General features: G+C 39.8%; 1 protein-coding gene across 3 annotated transcripts in view; it reads left to right on the top strand.

Moving 5' to 3' along the window:
- Positions 1-17,215, top strand: part of GNG2 (G protein subunit gamma 2) — a 120,891-nt gene extending 103,676 nt beyond the window's left edge. For all 3 annotated transcript variants that reach the window (XM_058739046.1, XM_058739047.1, XM_058739045.1), the window contains one exon: positions 14,007-17,215. In XM_058739046.1, coding sequence (XP_058595029.1) covers positions 14,007-14,135 — 129 coding nt within the window. In that variant the 3' untranslated portion in view covers positions 14,136-17,215. The remainder of the gene's footprint in view (positions 1-14,006) is intronic.
- Positions 17,216-18,510: the final 1,295 nt, after the last annotated feature.

Consider the following 18,510-nt stretch of genomic DNA (forward strand, 5'->3'; position numbering starts at 1 on the left):
CATGTGTTGCATTTAGTTGTCCTGTCCATAGACTTCCTTGACTTTCATGACCTTGGCACTTTTGAAGATTATGGGCCGTCTATTTTGTGGAATACCACTCAATTTGGGTTTGTCTAGTATTTCTTCATGATTAAATTCAGTTAACAAAACTGGGGCATTGATACAGAATTGATGGGGATATTTGTCTCATTGCATTCTATCAGTGACATGTGATTTCAAATTGTCACTGTGATGTTAACTTTGATTACTTAATTAAGGTGTTATTTTCAAGTTTCTTCATGTAAAGTTCTTCTTTTGTCTTTTGTAGTTCAGCAACATTTGTATTTGGGGGGAGGGACCTTGAGATCTATAACTATCCTACCCCTCAACAAACATTTTATTCTTTTATTAAAAAAATTTTTTTAATGTTCATTTATTTTTAAGGGAGAAAGAGACAAAGCGTGAGCAGGGGAGGGGCACAGAGAGCGATACATAGAATCTGAAGCAGGTTCCAGGCTCTGAGCTGTCAGCACAGAGCCCAGTGTGGGGCTCGAACCCATAAACCACAAAATCGTGACTTGAGCTGAGGTCGGATGTTTAACCGACTGAGCCACCCAGGCGCCCCACAAACATTCTATTTTTAAAAACGTATTTAATTATATTGATATGGACTCATGGTTTCCTCTTTTATTCGGTGGTTTATAATTGCTACTGCCATCATTTATTTTGATGTTTTAATTGACACAGACTGAGAAGCTAGCTACCGTGTCCTTTTGACATGACTCCATCATTGTTTGAGTGCCTCTTTAGTGTTTGGTACAAAAAGATGATGGTGGAGGGGCCTCTTGTTATTTTCTTGCCCCAGCCCTAGAATCATCCTTTCTCCAAGAGCACTAGTTCCTATGAGAATGGTGTTTAGAAATGAAACTCTGGATGCTAGGTGTTGTCATTGCTGAAGCGTTTGAGGTGTTGCTACTCGTAGTTCCTCTCAGTGGACGGAGTTAGAGAATACTACACACACACACACACACACTTTTACATCTGCATTTCTTTCTTTCTTTGTGTATCCATGTATATGTAACCATGAGTTCACACCCAACACCACCAGGTCCTGTCCTACACCACAGTACATTCTAGCTTTTCCACTTCCCGTATTTGTAACTTCCTTCACTGACAGAGAGGGTCCTGGCTCCCCTTGTCCTTATTTGGTCAACTCTCCTGTAGGGAACCAAGGTCCCATATTCCATGGCCTCTCCTCCCAACATGCATGCATTCGCCTCCCACTTGGGCTCCTACACTCCTATCCCCTGTACAGATGCTCTCCTCACCCTGCTTAAGCTCTGACATCCCACCGTGGGCCTCTGACCTAGTGTGGAGCCCCCCGTGCTTAGTCCCACCAATCTCTTTAAGACTGAACTAACTGTTCATGAAGGAGGAGGAGGCCCCATTTGCTCTTTTTTTTTTTCAATATTATTTTAGAGAGAAAGAGCACGAGTGGTGGGAGGGATGGAAGGAGAGAAGAGAATCTTAAGCAGGCTCCACACTCAGTGCAGAGCCCAACATGGGGCTCGATCCCACAACCCTGAGATCATGACCTGAGCCAAAATCAAGAGTCAGGTGCTCAACTGACTGAGCCACCCACGTGCCCCCCAATTTGCTCTTCAACCTGTTCAGTGAGACTTTCACTCCCACCATTCTCTTAAACCTTCTCTCACCAAGGTTGCTGAGGGCTGCAGTTGGCTAAATCTAACTAAGTCAATTCTGTTTCATCGGACGTGGCCTACTGGTAGCATTTGACATGGTTAATGATTCCTTATGCGTTGAAGCATTTTCTTCAGCATTTGGCTCTCAGCAGCCCCCACTTTCACAGGCTACTCCATCTAAATTCCCTTTCCTGGCTCTGCTTGAGCTCCCCAGCTTCTTACATTGAAGTGTCCTGGGGTTCAGTCCTTGTCCCTCTCTTTTCTATCTAAACATGCTCTCTTGATGATCTTATTCCTTCCCAAGGCTTTATACACCATCTGTAGGGCCCTGACTCCCAAATTTAAGCTCTCATCTACATCTCTCTCAAACTCCAGTACTGTATATCCCACTGATAGCATTTTAATTTCAAACCGAACCTGTATTCTTGATCTCACCCCCAAAACTTCTCTCCCTGCAGCTTTCACCAGCTGAAATGAGAACAGCTTCATCTTTCTACTTGTTCAGTCCCACAACTTTAAGAATTATCCTTACCAGTTCTTTTGCATTCATACCCTATCTCCAGTCTGTCATAAATTCCTGGTGAGTCTACATTCAAATACCGTTTATCTAGAATTATATTACTTCACACCACTTCTGAACCACTGCCACCTCTCTCTTAGATTACAGTGGTAGACTCCAGGGCAATCTCTGCTTCCTCCCTTGACTCCCCAAAAGTACTCCGTGTTCTCCATACCAGCATTCTGAGTGCTCCTTTCCAGTGCAAGTCAGTGCCTCCCCTTCTTTCTGTAAGTTTTTACCCAAAGATTAATTACCTTCTCAATTAAGCCCAACTATTGTAATCTGTTCCCCACCCCCACTGCACACACCCACATTCATAATCTCTTTTACCCTGCTTTACTTTCCATTTCCTTATAAAATTTACTGCCTTCTAACATTCTCTCTAACTACAATGGTTTCTTTTCTGTTCTCTCACTCAAATTCTATATACGCAATTATATATAGAATTCTCCCACTCAAATACTATATAAGCAATTTCTTTATGCTGTATATTGGTATAGTTTGATTCATGTTGCTTCATTTGAGGTTTTCTGGGTTACTTGAGCCTGTGGACTTGTTGTTTTCATCAGCCATTATGTCTCTTTCAGCCACTATGGCTTCAGATATTGTTTCTTCCTTCTTCTCCACCCACAACTTATCTCCTCTCCTTTCGAGACCCCCATTACATGTGTATTCAGGCCCTTCAAGTTGTCTTCTAGCTTAATATTTTGTGTTCATATTTTATCAGCCTATTTTCTCTCTGTACTTAATTTTGGGGAGTTCCTATTGTCGTTTTCAAATTCACTCATCATTTCTTCTGCAGTGTCTAAATCTGTTAATTCCATCCAATGTATTTTTTTTTAATCTCCAGAGATGTGATTTGGGTCTTTTAAATATCTTCCATGTCTCTTTCTATCATGTTTTGCTTTCTTCTATCTTCTTGATTGTATGGACAATATTTAAAATAGCTATTTTAACAACAAACCTCCTTATCTATTAATTTTATCATCTGTGTCAATTCTGGGTCTTTTCTTTGGATTAATTTTTCTCCTTATAAGGGAGAGATTTTTTTTCACACTTAATTACATGCCTGATTTTTTTTTATTGGATTCTAGACATTGTGGCATACTGGAATTTTTTTGTATTCCCTTTAATATTTGGGGGTTTTGTTCTCTAGTGCAATTAAGTTACTTAGAAGCATTTGATCTATTCAAGGCTTACTTTTGAACATTGGCAGGTGGGTCCACAACAGCCTTTAACCTAGGCCGATTTGGTACCCCTTCTGAAGCAATACCCTTTTTAGGACTCTGGTCAATCCCCCATCTGTTATGAGATCGTGGAGGCACAAACTTTTCCAGCCCTGCGTGATCACCAGGGATTATTCAGTTGATCCTTTCTGAATTTTTTTGTACAGCTTCAAGCAGTCTTCTCCCACATATGTGCTGATCAGTATTCAGCTAATGACTCAAAAGGAATCCTCTGGAAACCTCCAGAGCTCACACTTTCTGTCTCCCTCTCATTCTGTGTCTGTGTAGCACTTTATTCTCTGTTACTCTCTCTTCAACTCAGGGAGATCCCTGAACTCTGTTTGGGTAGCCCTTCCCTATGCCATGGCCTAAAAACAGTTTTCCCTTTTTTTTTTAAACATTGACTTTTGAGAGAGAGAGAGAGAGCAAGTGGGGGAGGGGGAAGAGGGGGAGTAGACAGAAGCTCTGAAGCAGACTCTGCTAACAGCAGAGAGCCTGATGTGGGGTTCAAACTTATGACCTGTGAGATCATGACCTGAGCCGAAGTCAGATGCTTAACCAACTGAACCACCCAGGGACCCCTTTTTTAAACAGTCAACTGGGACAATCACGGGGCTTATCTTATCTCCCTTTTCTCACTGGTCACTGTCCTGTCCTACCTGTTGCCTGACATTTAAAAACTACTTGTTCATATATTTCCAGTTTAATTAGTGTGTGTTTTTTCACCTGAGTCTGAATTAGAAGCCTAGAATATTGCATAAGTTCCACAAGGACAGGAATCTTTGTATATTTTGTTCCTTTATTATCCCAAATATCCAGACCTATGCCCGGCAAATTAGGTATTCAGTAAATAAATATTAGTTGAATAGAATATTTATTGAGTAAGATTGTTTGAGAACTCCTTCAGCAGTTAGCTGAGTGTCTACTTTGTGTCTGCCACTGATTATACAGTAGATAAAGCAGATACAGTTTCTGCCTTCATAGAGCATAGTGCCTAAAAGGAAAGACATACATCAAACAGCAAATAAATAAACGACGCTTGTCATTATAAATTGTGAGAAACGTTTTTCTGTAAATGGAAAGAACAGGGTGCTCTGAAAGAACATGATGAGGGAAGTCATTATTGGATGAAGCGGTCAGTAAAGACTCTGCAAAGAGGCAATATTTCAGCTGACTCCTAAAGGAAGAGAAGAAACCAGCCTATGGAGAAAATGGGGAAAAAAATACTCCGGGGAGTTATATAAATGAAGCTCTAAGGCATAAGAGAACTTGGAGCTTCCACAAAATTAGTGAAGGCTTGTGTGGGGAAGGGAAGGAGGCCACACACAAAATTGGAAAGATGGGCAGGCCCAAAGCATGCAAGCTTCACAGGCTGTTTTAAGATGTTTTTGTTCTCTACAAAGTAGAATGACAAACTATGAGAGGTTTTGACTAAGAGCATGATATGAGCCCATTTATATTTTTAAATTAACTTCCTAGCCGTAGTATGGAAAATGCTACTCTTGGCACAGTAGTCAAAGCAGGGAATTCATTTAGAACTGAGATTCTTCAACTTTTCTGCCTTAGACCTGTTTGGTAGCTTACTGAAGCATATGGTCTCCTCTTCAGAATGTTTTCAAATTACAAAGGAAAGTAATCCTATTGAAATACAGTTTATCAGAATATTTTTTAGAAAAAAACATTTGTGATAAAGTTATATATGTACTCCTTTATTAACTGATTATTATAAGATCTCATAGTGGGTCTATAATTATAAAGTAGATGAACATAAATGACATGTTCAGATGTTTGCAATAGCTTGTAATGTGATGGAAAATATCTGATTTGTATGGGGAACCAAGTCAGAGGGCTAATGCTACTGTTGTGTGTTGTCTACCTCTGGGAATGAAATAAAAAGAAATACTAAATGAAATGGAAGATGCTAAATTTCCATTTGAGGTTGGTGAAGATAAAGATGTAATTTTTCTTATTAAAGTTCACAGACCACCCCCTGAATTCTATCTGTTGAGTCTGTATTCATCTGTTTGAGCTGCTGTAATGCAATACCATAGACTAGGTGGCTTATAAACAACAGAATTTTTTTCTCATGGTTCTGGAGACTGGGAAGTCCAACATCAAAGCACTGGCAGATTCCATGTCTGATGAGAGCCTGCTTCCTGGTTCATAGATGGCAGACTTTGCACTAGGTTCTCACATGGCAGAAGGGGTGAGGGAACTCTAGAATCTCTCTCATGTGAGCACTAACTCCATGCATGAGAACTCCAGATTCCGTGACATTGGGAATTAAGTTTCAACATACACATCTTGGAGGACACAAACATTCAGTTTATAGTAGACCCTTTGGGAAACCCAAATTAATCACTTTTTGTTTAAGAGGTTATTTCTGGAAACGTGGAGAAAGAATATGGAGGCTTGAATTAGGGCAGTCACAATAGCAATAAGGAAACAAATTTGAGATATTTTCGGAGGAATAATCAACAAGACAGAAAAGAGAGAGATTGCCTGTGGTTACTGGGAAAGTTTTCATGGAAGTAGGCCTAAAGGTATTTAATGGAAAAGACAGGGTAGGCAAAATCTTGGCAGGGATAGTCAGAAAGCAAGAAGACTTTCCAGGCAGACTATTTTTGCTGTGACTCATTTTAAGTAAGGGATAAGGATGACACTATGCATTCTAAAGGAAGAGTATTCATAGGATTAAGTCAGGAACACTGAGACTCACTACTCGGCCACCCATGAGCTGTGAGACCTAAGACAAACAACTACCTAATGAAGCCTCAAATTCACATATTTCAGAAGGGGATAATAATAGCTTGTGACTCATAATATTGTTGTAAGTATTAAATAAGATACTGTATGTAAAGTGGTTAGCACATTTCTAACACATAGCAAGAGAAGATAAATAATAGCAATTATTCTCATTCCTGCTAGGATTCTGACAATGTGTGGGACTATCACCCACAGGAAATTGCAATCTGGTTAAGGAAACCAGATAAAATCCGTAAAATATTTTTAAAAAGAAACCATTCAGAATCAAGTGGTCAAATATAAGATATATGCAACGCGTAAGCTATTAATTTTTCTCAATGTAGCACTTTTTGTTTAATAAAAAGATTTTGAAAACCTCTGCTTCACACAGGCATACCTTGTTTTATCGTGCATTTTTATTGCATTTCTCAGATACTGCAGTTTTTTGTTGTTTTTTTGTGTTTTTTTACAAACTGAAGGTTTCTGGCAACCCTGCCTTGAGCAAGTCTATTTGTGTCATTTTTCCAACAGCGTTTGCTCACTTCACGTCTCTGTGTCACATTTTGGTAATTCTTGCAATATTCCAAGCTTTTCCATCATTATTATATTTGCTGTGGTGATCTGTGATCAGTGACTATGACTTGCTACAAGCTCAGATGACGGTTAGCATTGTTTAGCATGAAGTATTTTTTACTTAAAGTATGTTCGCTGTTTTCTTAGGCATAAAGCCACTACACACTTACAGACTACAGCATAGTGTAAACATAACTTTTATACGCCCTGGGAAACCAGAATATTCATTTGACTCGCTTTATTGTGGTATCCACTTTATTGCAGTGGTCTGGTATGAAACCTGCAATATCTCTGAGGCATGCCTGTATTTGTATGTGAACATTGCAGAATAGGGATGGTGCTGGATCTCTTCTTAACAAGTGAGTTTTAGATATGCCTGTTGCCTAGTCACTGCTGCCTGCAGCTGAGCTCCTGTTTGGGGTAATAATGACCATGGCTCAAACAAGTAAAAGGCACACACACACACAGTGATTGAGATTCAGTCTGAAAGTCTGTCCTTTGTTTTCATTTAGAGGAGCTAAGAGAAGAACAAGTTGTTTCCTTTCATTCTATCATAATAGCATTTCATGAAGATGCACAAAGAATTTCAATTTCAACCTTTGGAACTAGCCTTGCATTTGAGTAGCTTCTATGTGGATAGCTGTGGCTTAATGGCAAAGCATCAGGTTCAGTTCTTTTTCTGCCATGTGCTTTGCTATATGACATTGGAAAACTCAAGCAATCTGCTGAGCCTTAATTTTTCACTTATGAAAGGACAATAACACTTCTTACCTCGGGATAATTGTGTAGATCAACAGGGAAAACGCAATGTCTAAAACATAGTAGGAGCATAATAAAAATCTTTTTATAAGCAATGTAATATCAATTAAAGAGCAACGCTTTAAGCCAAAACCTGTAACAAGAGACAACGGTCATTATATAATGATGAAGGGGGTCAATCATTAAGAGGATATAACCATCATAAACCTATACAACGTTAGAGCACCTAAATATATTGAGCAAATATTACCAGACCTGATGAGAGAAATAAACAACAATAAAATAATAGTAGCAGGCTTTAGCAGCCCACTTTCAAAAATGCATAACTCACCCAGACAAAAAATTCATAAGGAAATGTTGGACTTGAACTATACTTTAGACTAAATGGATCTAATAGACATATACAGAACATTCCATCCAACAGCAGCAGAATACATGTTCTTCTTAAGTGTACATGTTGCAATCTCTAAGACAGGACAAATAATAGGTCACAAAATAAGTCTTAGCCAATTTAAGAAGACTGAAATTATAAAAAGAATCTTTTCCAACCACAATGGTATGAAACTACAAATCAATAACAGGAGGAAAACTGGGTAATTCGCACATATGTGGAAGTTAACACACTCCCGAACAGCAAACCAATGTATCAAAGAAGAAATCAGAAGGTTAATAAAAAAATATCTTGAAATGAAAAAAAAAAAAAAAAAAAGGAAATACAATATCCCTAAACTTACGAGATACAGCAAAGGCAGCTCCAAGAGGGAAGTTTATAGCAACATGTAAAACAAACAAAACAAAACAACAACAACAACAACAACAACAAAAAAGATCCTAAATAACCTAACCTTAAACTTCAAGGAATTTTTTTAAAAAGAACAAATTAAGCCTAAAGTTAGCAGAAGGAAGGAAATAACAAAGATAAGAGCAAGAAATAAATGAAATAGAGACCAGAGAAACAATAGGAAAGATCAGTGAAACTAATAGCTGGTTTTTAAAAGATGAGTAAAGCTGACAAACCCTTCACTAGACTAAGAAAAGAAAGAGAAGGCTCAAAGAAAATTAGAAATGAAAGAAGACATTGCAACTCATACCACAGAAACACAAAGGATCATAAGAGACTACTATGAAAAAATTATATGCCAACAAATTGGATAACCTAGAAGAACTGGATAAATTACTGGAAACATACCACCTTCTAAGACTAAATCATAAAGAAATAGAAAATCTGAACAGACCAATAAAGAGTAAGGAGATTGAATCAGTAACCAAAAACCTCCCAACAAGGAAAAGCCCAAGACCAGATGATTTCCCTGATGAATCCTACCAGACATTTAAAGAATTTATGCTGATCCTTCCCAAACTCTTCCAAAATTGAAAATTGGGAGGGAATACTCCCAAACTCATTTGAAAAGGCCACCATTACCCTGCTACCAAAGCTAGATGAAATACTACAAGATAAGAAAATTACAGGCCAGTATCCCTGGTGAATAGATGCAAAACTTCTGTACCAAATATTATCAAACCAAATTCAACAGCATATTAAAAGGATCACACACAATGGGGCGCCTGGGTGGCTCAGTCGGTTAAGCAGCCGACTTTGGCTCAGGTCATGATTTCGTGGTCCGTGGGTTTGAGCCCCGCATCAGGCTCTGTGCTGACAGCTCAGAGCCTGGAGCCTGTTTCAGATTCTGTGTCTCCCTCTCTCTGACCCTCCCCCATTCATGCTCTGTCTCTCTCTGTCTCAAAAATAAATAAACGTTAAAAAAAAATTAAAAAAAAAAAAGGATCACACACTGCAGTTAAGGATTTATCCTGGAATGCAAGGATGGTGCAACAAATCAATATATGTGACACATCACATTAGCAGAATGAGAGATGAAAATCATATGATCATCTCAATAGAGGCAGAAAAAAGGTATCCAAATCAGAAAGGAAGAAGTAAAATTGTCTCCATTGGAAGATGATATGATCTCAGATAAAGAAAATTTCTAAAGATCTCACACACAGAAAACTGTTAGAACTAATCAACTTGCTAAGCAGTAAAGTAGCAAGATACAAAATCAGCATACAGATATCCATTGTGGTTTTATACAAAACATTGAAATAGCAGAAAAAGAAATAAAATTATTCACAAGAGCATCAAAAACAATAAGATATTTAGGAATAAATTTACCCAAGAATGTGAAGGAGCTGTACACTGAAAACTAAGACTTCAATGAAAGAAATGGAAGACACAAATAAATGGAAAGATAGTCTATGTGCATAGATCAGAAGAATTAATATTGTTGAAATGTCCATACTACCCCAAACCATCTGAAGATTCAGTGCAATCCCTATCAAAATTCCAATGTCATTTTTCATAGAAATATTAAAAAAATCATAAAATTCATAATGAAGCACAAAAGACCCTGAACAGCCAAAGCAATCCTAAGAAGAATAAAGCTGGAGGCATCATGCTTCCTGATTTCAAACTGTTACAAAGCTATAGTAATCAAAACAGTATGGCATAAAAATAGACACACAGACCAATGGAACCAAATAAAGAGCCAAGAAATAAACCCTACTATATACCATCAACTAACATTTGACAAGGGAGCTAAGAATACTTAATAGGGAAAAGATCATCTTTTCAATAAATGGTGTTGGGAAGATTGAATAATCACATGCAAAAGAATGAAACTATTGTGTTGAGCACTGAGTGTTATATGCAAGTAATGAATCACTAAATTCTACTCCTGAAAACAGTATTTCATAGGGGCTAAGCTCGTTGACATTGGTCTTGACAATGATTTCTTAAATACAACACCAAAAATACATGCCACAAAAGCAAAAATAAATAAGAAGGTCTACATGAAACTAAAAAGGTTCTGCCCACCAAAAGAAACCATCAACAAAATGAAAAGGCAACCTATGGAATAGGAGAAAATATTTGCAAACCATACACATGGGAAGGGGTTGATATCCAAAGTATATAAAGAACTCAAAGAAGGGGGGAAATCTGATTAAAAAATGGGCAGAGGAACTGAGCAGACATTTTTCCAGAGAAGACATATGAATGGCCAACAGGTATGTGAAAAGATGTTCAACATCACTAATCAGGGGAATGCAAATCAAAAGCACAATGAGATATCACTTCACACCTGTTAGAGTGGCTATTATCAAAAAGACAAGTGATAATATGTGTTGGTTAAGAAGTGGAGAAAGCGAGGGGCGCCTGGGTGGCTCAGTCGGTTAAGCGTCCGACTTCGGCTCAGGTCATGATCTCGCGGTCTGTGAGTTTGAGCCCCGCGTCAGGCTCTGGGCTGATGTCTCAGAGCCTGGAGCCTGCTTCCGATTCTGTGTCTTCCTCTCTCTCTGCCCCTCCCCCGTTCATGCTCTGTCTCTCTCTGTCCCAAAAATAAATAAACGTTAAAAAAAATTTTTTTTTAAAAAGAAGTGGAGAAAGCAGAACCCTTATTTGCTTTTGGTGGGAATGTATAATGGTGCAGCCATTACAGAAAACAGTATGGAGAGTCCTCAAAAAATTAAAAGTATATATATCCACGGGAAATGAAATCAGGATTCCAAAGAGTGATCTGCACTTCATTGCAATAGTCAAGTTATGGAAACAACCTAAGTGTTCATCCATGGATGAATGGATCAAGAAGATGTGTTATATACATACAATGGAGAATTATTCAGCTATGAGGAAAAAAGGAAATCTGGCCATTTGTGATAATATGATGGGCCTTAAGGGAACTATGTTAAGTGAGATAAGTCAGAGAAAGACAAACACTGTATATCACTTACATGTGAAAACTAAAAAAATCTAAGTCACAGAAACAGAATGGAATGGTGGTTGCCAGGGGCTGGATGGTGAGGGAAATGGGGAGATGTTGGTCAAAGGCTATAAACTTCCAGTTATAAGATGAATAAATTCTGGTGATTGAATGTACAGCAGGGTGACACAGTTAACAATAGTATATTGGATACTTGAAAGTTGCTAAAAGAGTAGATCTTAAATGCTCTCACCACACACATACAAAAAAAGGTAATTACGTGAGGTGACAGAGGTAGTAATTATCCTTCTGTAGTTATAATTTCACAGTATAGTCGTGTATCAAACAATTACAATGTACACTTTAAAGTTATACATTGTATATAAGTTATATCTCGATAAAGCTGGGAAAAAGGTAAATAAGAGATTATTTAAAATTTTTAAAAAAGGTGAGACTGACTCTGACACAAATATACTCTACTGCATTGAATAGTGTCCCCTAAACCTATCTGGAACCTTAGAATGTGGTCTTATTGGGAAGTAGGATATTTGAAGACGTAATCAAGGAAAGATGAGTTCAAGCTAGATTAGGGTCGACCCTAATCCAGTGATTGGTAGGTAGGAAATGGGGGCATAGACGAAGAGAGGAATACCGTGGGAAGACAGAGACACACAAGAGAGAAGGCCACGGAGAGATGCGGGTAGAGTTTGGAGCGATGCATTTACAAGTCAAGAGACACTGAGGACTGCCAGAAACCACCAGCACTAGCTAAGAAGCATGGAACAGATTCTCCTTGGGCCTCCATTGGGAACCACCAACCTGCTGACACCTTGATTTTGAACTTCCAGTCTCTAACACTAAGTGCCAGAGAATAAATTTCCGTTGTTTTAAGTCACCTAGTTTGTGGCAATTTATTAAGGCAGACTGAAGAAACTAATGCACATACCAATTCCTATACCTCTTTATATCAGTCCGGGTAGACCAGGTTTTGTCGCGATAACAAAAGGTCCTCTCCTCCCATTCTTGGGGGTTACGACAACAAAGGGGGTTACAACAAACATTCTTGGGGGTTATGTTGGTGGATATTCCCACCACATATCCTTTACAGATCAGCTGCCACTCCACACCATGTCACTTTCATCAGGGATCCTGGCAGTCACAGCATCCTCTATCCAGAATATTGCCTCTGTCTGGTGTGTGATGAAAGGAACAGACAGTCCAAAAATTCAAAGCTTTGTGGAGTTAGATGACGAAACCAGCAAACCATAAAATTGAAAGGCCTTTAAGTGGCAAAGCTGTAATCAACTTGGCCGTAAGGCAAGGAACAAATCCAGGGTATGGCCACTATGCCTTTCGTTAAAACCTCTGAATCAATTAAGGTGGTTCGCAGTAAATTGCTTCATTTGGACAAACTGGCAGAGAAAAAGCATATGGCAGACTATGCACTGGTTCTTGATGCTTCGGCCCTAAAGTGACCCACATCACTTCTCTCACATCTCATTGGCTAGAGCAAGTCTGCTGTCGTTGGGTGGGTGTGTATAATCTACCTGTAAGGTGGGCCAGTGAATTTGTTTAGCAATAATAGACTCCATCCCACTCTTACAGAGGATTATCCTTTCAGTAGTCACTTTGAAAGGCTATTCTAGTAGTACAGTGATATTGAAAAATCTTTTGGAGTGATCTCTAGAGCAAGTATATTATGTCCTGTAAGAAACCAACTCTTAACTTTATGGTTTTTGAGCCCAAATACCATTCCTCAGGTGGATCATCCACCTAGTCCCCAGATGTGGTTATAAATGACCTTTAGTTTATTTTACCAAATGAAGTCCACCCTCAAGTAGTGAAAATTTGCCATTGTCGAGACTGGTCGAAGGAAGGTAGTCCAGACAATTCCCAAGAAGAAGCTACAGAAATGTGAGAAATAACAGTATCGCTGAAATCAATGACCAGCCTTGTAATGGGACTCCCTCAAGGATACAGTGCTCGATTGAAGGAATAATATATATTTATCAGATATATACATAATTATATATGTATAAGAACATATAATATAGAATATGTAAAAATATAAGAATACATAAAGTTATGTGCATTTTTTGTGTTTGTGCACATCCTGCTGTGTTTGTTTAAAAAGGAAATGAACAAGCCTTTCTGCATTCTAACACAGTTCCTGAAGCAAGAAGGCACAACTATGAAATGGTAATAATGGCTAGCCTGGATGGAAAGCCTACATGTGCCAGGCACTACGTAAATTGTGTGGATTAACTCACTTAACCCTTGCAGCCAGGGCTGGGACTATGATGAGGCACCTAGTAAGGTACCTGAGGCACAAGTCTCAGGAGACCTCCACTGTCAGGGCTGTGCGCATGCAGGGTTGATCCTCACATGACCTTAGCAGTGAGCACCCCATCCCGTTTGTTCCCTAAGGGCCTCACTCGCCTGGGCCTACTCCCGGGACTGCTGGAGACAGTCCTGAGAGGTCATGGTCACCAACTCCCTTCTTTGCAGACCGGGAAACGGAGCCTATGGAGGTTGAGCGCCTGCCTGTCTTTCACACGAGCTGGTGAGCAGTGCAGCGTGGAGTTGAGCCCAAATCCTTCCGGGCAGCTGGACTCCGAAGTCTGGGCTTTGACTGATGGAAGCCATGGATGCTTCTGCCGATGCCACGTCTAAACATCCGGTTGTTTTTTGTCCTCCTTTCCAGGTATCCAAGGCGGCTGCAGACTTGATGGCCTACTGTGAGGCCCATGCCAAGGAAGACCCCCTGCTGACCCCCGTCCCGGCTTCAGAAAACCCATTTAGGGAGAAGAAGTTTTTCTGCGCCATCCTTTAAGCCTTCGTGAGGAGCCTGAAGAGCCGCCGGGCTCCTGGGACACTGATGTAGAGTTCTTAGCAAAGTGGGCGCCTTTCTAGTCCACAGCATTTAAAGAGAGGGAGGAGAACCATCCTGGAAACTCCAGGCTATGCATGTTTAAAGAACTGGTCCCCTTTATGAGAATGATCGCCAAACCACATCCCAAGTTAAGAGATCTGATATCTGCAGAACTGCCTGGAGGAGGGGAATCTGTAAAGATAAAATCCGCGTCATTTCTTTTCTGCTATCCCTCCCCACACCTTATGTTTCTGCTTCATATTTAAAAAAAAAAATCAAAACAGACAGCCGTACTGAACTAAGATGTGTATGACCTTCTTGGAATGAATATTGCCTTTAGCATACCCTTTGATAAGCTGAATTGTCCAGTGTAGCCGCAGTTTGGTTTTATGGCATTGATGTTTAGTCTTTGTGCCTTTTTCTTTTCTCCTTCCCCCATACCTCTCCTTCCACCCCTTCCCATTAGAGTAGTACAAAGATAAGACTGGACTTGTCCGTAAGACTGAACTCCAAGGATGAGAACCCAAACATGTAGGGAGATGTTCCCCGTGGTTTATCCTCATGGTAATAACAACAAAAAAACGCCGGTTGTCTGTGTTCTCTTATCACAATTCCTAACATTTGTACATGATAGCTTTGATTCTGCAAGTAAAAGTAAATCATGTGTTGTGACTGGTGCTTTCATATATTTGTGACAATTTTTGAGTGATACTGCATGAAAATGTCCCTATGTTACATCCATTCAGAAGGTTTGTTGTTTCACTCTGAAGTTTGGAACAGGAACGCGAGAGGAGAAAAGCTGGAGAAGAAAAATCTCAGTGTCTTGAAAACTGAGATCACTTCAGCGCCTTAGCCATGCCTAAAATACCTCTGAGTTCACAGTGGCGTATACGCCTCTTCGACGTATTTTCCAGAATCCAAAGCAGTTTGGTTGTGTCCAGGATCCAGGACAGCACAGGAACCACTGAACAGGACAGGGAAGGATTCAGCATCAGTTGGGAGGTGCTTTTGTTAGAGTAAGGGCAAATTTCATCTTTCCCTGAATTGTGGAAATTCTAGATTCAAGAACACTTTCTGTTTGTTCAAGTACCAGGAGAAATAAACCTGGATGGCTCCAGAGAAGACCCATTCTCAGCATCCTGGCTGTTCACTGCCAGGGAGAAGGGGGCAGGTGCAGCCCCCTCAGCCAGCAACATCAGAAAGGTTCTGGCTCTTTTTTGCCACTGAGATGGTCTTTGCTTTTCACTGAGCAGATTTTTCAGTAGAACCTTTTCTGGTTTTGTTTTCCATCTTGTTTATTAGAGTCTCTCAGTCTTTATTTACAACTTCCTGGCAGCTAGAGCCCTCTTTTCCCAAGAGATGATCTTGAAAGTGATTTTTCCTTACAGCTCTAGCCTTCATCAGTAATGGAAGGTCCTGGAAGCCTGCATCACTTTTTTTCTGTGCCATTCCCAGGCAAAAGAGGACCTCTCTTACATCTCACTGTTTACTTTGATGTCACGAAAACCATTTCCAAATTCATTCTATTCTCTTTCCATTCTCTTCCTTCTGTTAAAAAAAAAAAAAAAGGAAAGGAAGGAAAAAAGATTTAAAAGCTTAATATGCCAAGGACAGGTTTTGAGAGAGTAAATATTTTCCTTAGCTCCTTTTATGGGCATGATGGTAAAAGAATAAGTACATCCAATTAAAGCTCACGCCTGGGGCCAGGAAAAGGGAATGCTGAAACATTTGCAAAAGGTATGAATGTACTTCTGTAACCAGATACTGCTGTTCAAACCTTGGGGTGTTGTTACAATCAGTGAGACACTAATGCAGATACAGTGGGAAGACCTTGGCAGAGTAGTTGTTAAACTACATGCCATATTGTACCATTAGCTTAGTATTACCGTGGAATCAACTAAAACCGTATCCCATTTTTAAAATTAGTCAAAACATGAATTGGCCATGTAGTCACACAAAAACAACTGTAAATGAAGCACCTCTGGGTGGTGATTAAGGTGTCATTGCGAGACCCCAAGGATTTTCATGATCCACATCATTTATGTTTCTTAGAGGGGCTCTTTATATTTTTATGTGAATCTAGATCTTTGGAGCAGTTAAGATGGAACTAAAACTTGAAGGAGGCACCATAATACGGCTCTGGTAATTAGAAAAGTTAAGGCAGTTCCAAAGTGCGTGTGACCTTGTTTACAAAAGAAGAGAGAAGGCAGAGAACACACAGCCCATCTGAAATTACGTTTAAGGAAAGTGTTTTGGCTTTGTCGTACCTTCATGTCCTATCGTATGGAATTATATTACCAGAGTCTTTATATGCGTTTTTGCTTATTTGTATTTTTACTTGTTAAGGGGAAAAGAAATCTTTTGATGACTTATACCTCTAAAGAGCTTTAATTCTGTTAGAAGTTCACCAATCATTTCCACCAGCATGACTTTATCTTAAGGAATAACCAATAGGAAAACTTAATTATTCAAGGCCCTAATATCTGCATATAATGTATTGGATAGTAATGAGAATCTGCCATGCAGTTAGTTTAAACAGTAACAATAACCCTCATATTTAGGGGAAAAAATATCTTGTATCATCCTCAATATTCCAATTTCTTTTTTTTTTTGTTCCGATTTTAAACCAAGTACTATTTAATTTTACTTAGAGGTTGCAAAAAAGTACTTTGATCTGAGGGTAATTTTAATAATAATATTTGAAAGAGATTGCTTACCAAGGAGAAATTAAATCAATTTATCCATATACTCCTATTCACAAATGGGAATTGAGGAAATCAAGCATGCTGTCTTAGAGTTTTGTATTTTTTTTTTAATATTTGCTTTAAGCTGCTCCTGGCAAAGGTGAATTGTTACATATACATTAATATATTCCCAACCCAAGAATGGTTCACATTTTTCCTATATAAGATCTATGGAGTGTGTCTTTCAAAGAGAGGAAAATACAGAAATGTTAAAGAAGGAAAACCTGAATGTGATGTGCACATTTTCATCCCACATGGACAATGTATTTGTTTTAATAAATGGAATTTTCAAATTCACTTCACATGCAGTCAATTTTATTTGAGGGCCCGTGGGCCACCTGGCCCATCGATTTCATGGTTAATTTGAGAAGGATGGTGACATGTAACAGGATGGATGGGGAAATAGAAATCCGTTGGCTTTCTTTAGGATTTTGTTAATAGAGGTGCCCTAAGGAAAGAAAGACTCACATGAGACTCTTTAAAAGCCTTTCTCCCTGGGTCTCTACATCTTTGGTACAATGCCTGGGGACAGAGAAAGGTGATGGAGAAGAGCCCAGGACTCCGGCAGGCTGGACCATGAGGACAAACAAACTGCAATTATGCTCTACTGTGCTGTGAGTGCCACACTGGGATTTTTTTCTTCATACGTGCGCACGCATGCACGTACACACACACACACACACGCACAAATAAACACAGAGAGTCTGGTCTCCGTAAGTTGTTCACTACTTAAATGGGGTACTGGAGGCCACCTGGGTGGCTCAGCCGGTTAAGTGTCCGACTCTCGATTTCACCTCAGGTCATGATCCCAGGGTCATGGGATGGAGCCCCACATTGGGCTCTGCACTGAACACACTGCCCCGTGCCTCTCTCAGTGGCTCACGCTCTCACTCTCTAGATTCAGTAGCTCCTCAGAGATATTCTTAGTCAACAAAACCTTCTGTATGTCCCTCAAATTATGCCAGTGACTAGTAGACCCTGTCAGTAACGAAGGAGGCGCTAGATGTCTCAGGACTTGTGCCAGCGACAGCAGCATCTTTAAAACTGATAAAGGGGCCACTTGGAGTGAACGTACTTGTCCACCTACATCACTGTGTCTCAGACAGTGGTCCCTGGACCACCTGCTTTAGAATCACCTGGGATGCCTAGTAAGAAGGCAGACAGGCCGCAACTAAGAATTTCTGGCAGTGGTACTTAAGTACACGTACTCACCTACATGGCATAGTCTGAGGACCATGACTTAAGGACTTACCGACAGCGAGCTTTGCATAATGCCTAAGGAAAGGCGTACACCAACCAAATCTATGCTCGCTCTTATTCCTACAGCCAAAGGACGTAGCTGTCCAGGAGTCGACATATAATCTGTGGGTGAGAATCTAGGCAGATCCTAGGTATGAGACACCGTGGGGAGGAAGCTGGTGGGTTTTAACTCTGTTCCTGTTTTGTTGAGCCCCCGTGAGAGGATTGCCTTTAGCTCTGGCTCTTTAATAAGCTGGTCACATTGTAGGCAGCACTCACAATCACGTGGGAATCGGAGCTGGGTCAGCTCCAATCCACAAATTGCAAATAATTTGCCAAGGGAAATCCCTTTC

Source organism: Neofelis nebulosa, chromosome 7 (genome assembly GCF_028018385.1).
Source record: "Neofelis nebulosa isolate mNeoNeb1 chromosome 7, mNeoNeb1.pri, whole genome shotgun sequence".
Lineage (NCBI taxonomy): Eukaryota > Metazoa > Chordata > Mammalia > Carnivora > Felidae > Neofelis > Neofelis nebulosa.